The 8,244-nt window shown below is 36.4% G+C and overlaps 1 protein-coding gene across 1 annotated transcript; it reads right to left on the bottom strand.

Annotated features, from left to right (window-relative positions):
* Positions 1–1,339: 1,339 nt before the first annotated feature.
* On the bottom strand, positions 1,340–6,658 carry LOC145773913 (galanin receptor type 1-like). The gene is made up of 6 exons (XM_082585038.1): positions 6,511–6,658; positions 6,038–6,261; positions 4,067–4,364; positions 3,379–3,571; positions 2,817–2,931; positions 1,340–2,171 (listed from the first exon to the last, which is right to left on the bottom strand). Exons 1-6 carry the CDS (start codon positions 6,587–6,589, stop codon positions 1,797–1,799), a joined length of 1,284 nt encoding a protein of 427 aa, XP_082441164.1. The 5' UTR covers positions 6,590–6,658; the 3' UTR covers positions 1,340–1,796.
* Between the last annotated feature and the right edge of the window lie 1,586 nt (positions 6,659–8,244).

The following is an 8,244-nucleotide window of genomic DNA, read 5'->3' as shown; positions in this document are numbered from 1 at the left end:
AAAATAACTTGAGGTTGTGCAGTGTAATAAATAAACCAGGTAGAAAAATATGATCAGAAATATACTAAACAACATTCAAAAGTTTAATGCAATCAAAGGTAGTTTTTAAACCTTTTAACCTATTAACGACTCAACGTCTTTTTTCGTCTGAGCCTCTGAGACCTAGGCTCTTTTTTTACCACGTTAAATTGTCGATGTTTGTCCAAACTACATTGATTTAAAAGGTTAGGCTACTAGAAAGTCAACTATTAAATACAATAAAACATAAACCTTCATTTAAACAGTAAATTTGAAAGCGTCCCAATAAGCATTCGTAGTTCAACACACGCAGTGGGCAAAGTTTAAAAAAAACAATTTATCCAACCAGAGCCACCAACTTTATGCTGTACAATAAACCATTCGTCTACGAAGGCTACGTTGACAAATGGCAACACCGTTTGGACAAACATTGACAAATGATTACAACTTCCATGTTGTTTAGCTCTGATACATTGCAATTTCTCTCTGAATATTTTGTCTTTCCTGAAATCTCTCTATATACAACATACAAAAGAAAGTAATATGGTGTTATGAAGCTATACAATATGGTGTTGAAAATGTCGTGTAAAAGCTTTCACAAGTAGCTTCACCACTATGTTATTCAACGTAACCAAAACCAACGTATCATCAGAGATGTACGTATACGCCGCAAATTCTACGCCGCAAGTATGCGGCGTAGACTTTTTGTTTGCGCTAACGCTTGCGGCCACATTTTTTTGGATAGTTTGCGCTTGAGGCTACGCCGTAATGTTTTCACGGTTTTTTAGCGCATAGCGTCAACGCATACTTTTTAATGTATTTTTTTCTCTACAACACGCCAATACCTTCCAGCGTTGAAGTTGAAAGAATGTTTTCAATGGCAAAGACATATTGGAACCAAAACACAGCAAAACGTCAGATGAACACTTAGATGCTTGTGTTTCTTCGTGGAAATTCAAAATAAAACTTGTTTGCTTCTAGTGGTTTATACCGTGTGAATGTTTGGCAACTAGCAAACAAAATTAGTTTACGCTAGTGTATGCGCTGACGTTGACGCCGCCAACTTTTTTTACAAGTTGCGTTGACGCATACGGCGTATGTTTTTTCGAACGTTTGCGTTTACGCTGACAGCGTCAATATTTTTTGTATGCGCGTACGTCACTGCGTATCATTAGCGGAAAGTAACAGTTTTCAAACTATGATTCAGATGCTTTTTTTAGAAAGCAACTGGTTTGTCGATCCCAGACAGCAAATCAACCGTTTTTTACAGTGATTCAACGAGACGTTGAATCAACGTAAAAAACGGTTGATTTGCTGTCTGGGTAAATATACCTCGCTTGCTTTAACAATTCTTTTGGAAGGTTTAATAACTTCCACTGGTGGCATGTCATATTTAAAATGTGTGTCCAATAAAGGAGCAAAAATTGATCGAGACAATATTGTATCGGGAGAATGCAGACCTGTGAAAGCTGATTTTAAAGCTTACGCCTGAATGTTTTTCATGTTTGTAAGCTTGTAGGGTTTTCTAACTTAGGTTACGCCAGATCAGGCAAGGCATTGACTGACTGGTGTTACACAGCTGCAACCGGAGCGACTTTTAGAAAGCATAAAAGTTAAAACGGAACAGACTCAAAGCAAAGTTATCAATCACGTGTTGTGATTTTACCTTGTCTTCTAAACGAAACAAGATTTAGGGCTCTGAGTACTGGATTTAAATCCTCTCTCAATATATCAACATCACGTACATAGGTACGTGATGCTCTCACACAATAGCATCGTCACGGTGTAACTATAATGAAGGCGTCTGTTGCAGATCTTGTTGAGCTTCTGTTAGCCAGGCTAGTAGAACCCGTCGAACTTGCTTGCTCCTGATTGGTAGCTGTTGACATCCAAGAGCTTTCGTTTCTTTGCTTCTCATTGGTCAAAGCGTATTTACAAAGATTGTGACAACATTGACAGGATGAATGGAAGCGAAGTTTGGAGTTGTTTCCACGGCGTCTTGACTCCGAGCAAAGACTTTTTCTCCATCCCGGCGCAGCAAAAGTGTAAATGATCGGGTTGATGCAAGCGTGCGCATACGAACAATACAATCCCACCATCTCCATTATCGCCCGCATTTTGGCGAAAGGATAGTCCACGTATTGTGGCAAGACCTGCAAAATATCCATCAATAATTAGTTCAACCTAGGTTTCACCCCACTCAATTAGACAACATAAAACTAAGCCACTTGCTTTACTGGCCCTGCTTTCTTTTGGTATGGTTAGGCCATGGTGGACTCCATTTGCTTATATAATCTCGATATGGTGTAAATTAGCGAGATACGTCTGTTTTGAGATTTTTCCAACAAACAAGATCTGTATTGCAGTCGAGAGTAGCCAACAAAGGAATCTAAACGCATCGCCCACATCCATTCTTACATTTTGTCAACTTATCCTTTTTTCTCAGAAAAAATGTTTGTCATTGTTTATTTCAAATGTTAGTTATTGTAAATATGTAGGTTATTTTGGTAAACAAAATATAAAAACTTTTTGATATTGAATAACTCAAATCATTTAATTATAGATATTTTGAGAAAACGTTATAAAAAGTCAAGAAAAAGCTCTGTTTAGCTAAACTATTATAATGCTATTATAAACAGTATTAAGTAAAAATATTTCTTTGTATAAAATAGCAACATATATAAATGTCATATATAAAACAGTTAATAATATAATCAGCAACGTTTCATTGCTATTTTATTCTATATTGCAATTATAAAATGCTATTATTAATATCATGTAATGTTATATTTTATTACGGAAATGATTTTGTAGAGATGATATGGGAACCAGCAAATGAGAAAGGCAAAAATTAAGAAAAATATCATCACTGTTGTTCTTATATATTCAGTTCTTTCTTCGTATTTTCCTTTCCTGGAAAGTAAGAATACATATTGGTGCCACTCAAAGAATCAATCTTACACCATGAGAAAACGTTGCTTTTACGGAGATGATTTTAAACCATTAGCATCACATTTATGCTTAAACTAGACACGAAAGACACAAATAAACTCTTCCTGTTGGTAAAGTGTCTTGTGGCTTCAAGATGTTTTCACTCACGCCCACTGAAGAAGAGACCCCTTCAAATGTTTCTGGCAAGAAAATTCACAAAATAAAAAAGAATTGATCTCGCCACTGTAGATTTGAGCCTTCATCCTTCGGGACCTACAACACTATGAAACATCTTCGATAACGTTGCCGTGACTGACGTCAGCAGTGACTGATGTCACCAATAGATTACGTCGTTACGTCGCTGACATCATCTTTAATTGGGCCAATCACAAGTTTATGAATTGCGCAACAACAGAATATAATTCTTACCTTTCCTTAAATGACTCTTTCCGTTGGAGGGATTGAATGCGCCTGGACTTGTCTCTCAAGGTTCTTCCGATGCAGATGTACAAACTCGTTACCAGGAGCATTGGAATAACGTAAGTGAACGTTAGCAGAACAATGCCATGCACCAGCTCAGGCTGGTTGTCACTGGCCAACCACGTACATTCGGTGACTATTTCTGTTTAAAAAATAATTGTATGAAAGGCGGCCGAGAGAAAGGAACTGGATACCCTACTCTCGTTAGTGCCGAAGGCTTAGTATAATGAGAACCTTATCTTCTCATCCCCCGATGCTTGGATCAAGTATGGGACTCACCTTTTATGTATGACTATGCAAGAATGAAAAAGTTAGGGATTCTTGTAATTTATATCTTTCAGCTCGTTTAGTAATTTGTTGTTCATATTGGAGTGAAGAATAAGAAAAAGTGACAAAAGGATATACGTGAATCAATGTTCGTGTTTCCTTGAAGCATGTCATCAAGTACTTTACGAAAACAAACCCACAGCTTTGTCATGGGTATCGAACCCGCAACCGTTTGTTTAGCAAATTTTTAAATACTCAGCTACGAAAGAAACAACCAAAAAACGAAGTCGTATGATATGATCTTGAAGAAAACCTCATATATTTTTGTTGAAAAAATAACTCAAAATTGTCGGAACTAATTTTCACTTGCCTTTTTCTTTTAAGGTTTCAGGGGTGTACATCACAATGGTTCTGTAAAAGATCCCAGTCGGAGCAGCAATGAGCGACGCCAGTATCCAGACCCCCAGAATGATGCAACATCCTGCTCTTTTTCCAGATGGGGAAATGATTTTTTTCATTTTAGAAGGCATCATGAGAGTCATAAAACGCATGATAGCCAAAGAACACATTGTGAAAATGCTCACAGTCATGGTCTGTATGTTCAAGAAGTGGAGGATAGGGCAAAAGTATGACCCATATTGCCACCCGGGAACGGAATAAGCCAAAATCTGAAAAAAAAAAGTTATCATTCTTTTTGTACTTTATCATCATTATACTTTACACTAGAGATGAAAAAGACTGTTGGGCAATAATTTGACTCTATTCAGTTTCCATCGGTCGTAGTCAATTTGTTTAAAATTGTGCGTTGAATAAAAGAAGAAAAAAAAACTTTTCACAAAAATGCAATCATATTTTGATATAATCAAACCAAGCAATCAAAAATGCATTTATGAGGGAAACAAATATTTGACTGACAACATCCGGGTTACCAAATATTGTGTTCTTTTGGGCAACCATCTTCCTGTCGAGCAAAAATTGCATTTTTTCCAAATCGACCCTATAACCTTGATCGCTCCACTTGTGATGCCATAATCAACAGACGATGCAAACCTCCAGTACTTTGCATTTATTTCAAATTTCAAACTAGTTCTTCGGAGGAAGCTCTACATTCGAAGTGTGACCTCACCGATCTGATTCTCTTCTGATCTGGCCACCCTCCTGCTCTACAAAGATGACTACATCTGATGGAGAAGAGAAAAGACCGCCGATGTCGTTTGTGTGATGAGGAAGAAGAGTCAGTAGAACATCTTTGGCTTCGGTGACCAGATCTGATGACGTACTATAATGATGACATACTATTGACAACTAGGTCTACCCATTGGAGAACTTTCTGGGCTCCCGAAAACATGCCTGACGCTACTGAAGATCATCCCAAGGAGGATTGAGTGCTAAGCAACAACGCACATTAACGAATTGATTTCCGTTTGCTTCTTGTAGACCCACTCAGTGAACATGGGATATCAGTGTCACTAAGGTATAAATACTTTGCCTTGTGTTCCTAGTTAGTTTTCTGCCTTTCCAGCGAGTCCACTACTCTTCTTTCTTTTACACATGTCTATCTTCTACGTTCCTGTTCATTTTACCACAACTAATTCCTTTCATGGCGAAGTTAAAGATTGTTATCATCAAGTTATATTTCATGGTACAAACGCTAAAGCGCTTATTTTCTTGGATAAAAGTTCTGGTTTGCTGCGAGTTCAATTTGGTTGCATATCGAAGAAAATAAAAAATGACGTAAAAAAACTGGTAGGCACCTAGTTGCTTTATGTCAATGCTTTCGCTAACACAAAAGTTTTTAAAGCTCTGATTTACGTAGCGTAAGGAACGTATGGTAGGCTATTTATCATATAATTTTATTTTTCGTCATTGACTTGTCCGTAACGAAAAAAATAGTACTAGCTATAATAAGCGGTATTCCAATCCAGCGCGTCAATGAACTGGAAGAGGTTGCAAAACCATAAAACGTAAAACGAAACTGCAAAACGCGTTGCGTAGTGCGGCAGCTTACACGGCTGTAGTTGGAATAGCCGCAAAGCCTAACATTTTTAGGAGATCAAAACTGGTTTTGTCTTCACTGTATTACCAGTAATGAGTTGCAAAATTCCAAATGGTTGTGCAACTGAAAATGTCATGCCGAAGTTTTTATACTACCCTGTGTTGAAAACGTTGTGATTTCGACAAGATCACCCTGTTTCTCGGCAGTCGAGTGTAGCAAGAATTGACAGCGATAGACACGTGTTTCGCCCATGAGGCTGGGCTCACCAGTATCGCACCACTGTAAGACCACCCTGTATTGAAAAAAATGTGACTTTGACAAGAGGAAAACGTATTTGAAGCATACCTGATAGGGAGCGCTGGATAGTAAGTAAATTAGGTCGGCAACCGCTAGATTTAAGACCAACATGCTGTGCACTGGATGTTTAATGATGCGTTGCGTGGTAGCGGAAGCCCAAATGACAAGAGTGTTGCCAATGAAACCAGCTGCCAACAACAATCCAATGATGACCGGAGTGATGACTCTGGTGACAGCATCTAGTCTTTTCATATCTTCCATGGCTTCCATAACTAAAATTAAACAATAATAATGAAGATAATGTCTCTGAAATGTTGCACCCACAATATGACAACTTAGAGCTGCGTAAGTAACAGTAATTTTGCAGCTGAGTGAAAATTGTTTTTCCTTCTTTAAATTAACTCATTTTAGCACGTAAGTCAAGTAATAGGTTTTACAGTGAGTTCTTCTGCGTTGGCCACGGAAACATTTTATATGGTTCCTAATCGACTACATTAAATGCACCAAATAAATATACTCACACGCATCCATGTCGAAGTCGTAGTAATCATAATAATCCTTTCCAGAATACTCCAAAGACACATTCATCGAATAATTCATGCTCGACAATGGAAGGAACACTAAATCTGCAAATCTTTGTTAAAAAATTGTATTTACTTTTAACTTACGGTACGCTGAAAATAAGCTTGATGTTTAAAATCTTGTGACATCATAAATCACGAGAAATAAATTTATGGTTGTACAAGCGATCAGGCAGCCTATTGTCTTCCTTAGTTTTCTCGGTTATTACAGTAAGTCATCCAATAGTTCAATACCTGCTGAAATAGTTTTGTTTTGAAAGTCTAAAATATAAAAAAAATGTTGTCAAAACAAAATTAGATTCGATTTATAAATTAATTATAAAATTATAAATTAGATTTTGTATTGTTGTATTAAATACCCTTAGTGTGTAGTCAACACTACAGAATCGCACTATTATAGAATACATTTACTTTGTTGTCAAAACTAATAGGCTTTAGGCCTACACGAAAAAGCAGAAGACAAAAATAACAGAGCCATTGCATGTTTTCTTTCCATTCTACGAATTATTCTACGTCTGCAGACGTTGAATCAATGTAAAAATGACGGATTTTGTTGTCTGGCTAGTTTGAAGTTGGGAAAGCAAACGCACTTTGAAATACTCTGCATTGCATGCTGCTGTTACTGTGCAGCAATGGTCTGATACAAAAAATCATAAAACCTTGTAAAAATTTACGTTAAATCTAGCTGCTTCAACGTTATTTTCAAGCATATGTTTCATGAAAGTGGTGCTGTGCTTTTTATTCGCCAAGTTTAGATCCAATGTTCATCTGACGTAAAACTAGGCAAATTGTTTTTGTGCTTATGTCAATAACCAATTATGACTCACAAAAGAGTCTTCGCAAATATTTACAATTAGAATAATAACAATTCCTGTTGTTCTGTCATTCTATCACTCAACACTGTACTTTGGATTATTACTGAGTTTGCTAAAAGCTCCATATTGTACGGAAATATTTACTGCATTATAGGTAATTATTATTATTATCATCATGTACCTTCCTCGTGTCAAGGGTTGGAGGCTATGCGCCGTTATTTACGATCATAAGCTTTGCGTATCGTACTTTTATAGTATTCGTCTATTAATGTTGGTTGTCAAAACCATTCTTGATCTGCCTTTGTTACTTTTTCCATTTATTTTACCTTCTGTTAATAATCTTTTTACCGCAGTTTAAGTCCAAAATATTTTAATTTTCTTATTTTAACTGTTTGTACGAAAATTTTGTCTGATATGCAAATGGATCTTATTTTATCGTTAGTGACATTTCTACGGAAATTGTTAACATTCCCCTTTATCTTCAGAGATCGAAGGTATACATCAGTTTCTCCATCTTTTTGAGAGCCTGTTTAAGTTTCAGAATTATACTGTATACTAACGTTGACCAGCCATAAAACTTAAATAGCATTTGACGGATTGGTAAATGTAATTTTGATTGATTAAAACATTTTTTCATTTTCTTAAATATAGTTCTTGCGATTTCTATCCGTTTCAGAATTTCATAATTACACCTTCTGTCCTCAATTACCAACTGCCCAAGATAATATTTTTCATTTTGTTTTTCTTGATCAATTATAATTTAGAGTAGCTATTAGAAAGACTGATGATTTTGATATTACAGTGTCATTGATTGATTCGTCTATTTTTATACTGGATTTTTTACCAATTGGTTGGTTGG

Source organism: Aplidium turbinatum, chromosome 7 (assembly GCF_918807975.1).
Source record: "Aplidium turbinatum chromosome 7, kaAplTurb1.1, whole genome shotgun sequence".
NCBI classification, from domain to species: domain Eukaryota; kingdom Metazoa; phylum Chordata; class Ascidiacea; order Aplousobranchia; family Polyclinidae; genus Aplidium; species Aplidium turbinatum.
The sequence above is the reverse complement of the archived record's forward strand: the minus strand, read 5'-3'. Positions and strand labels throughout refer to the sequence as shown.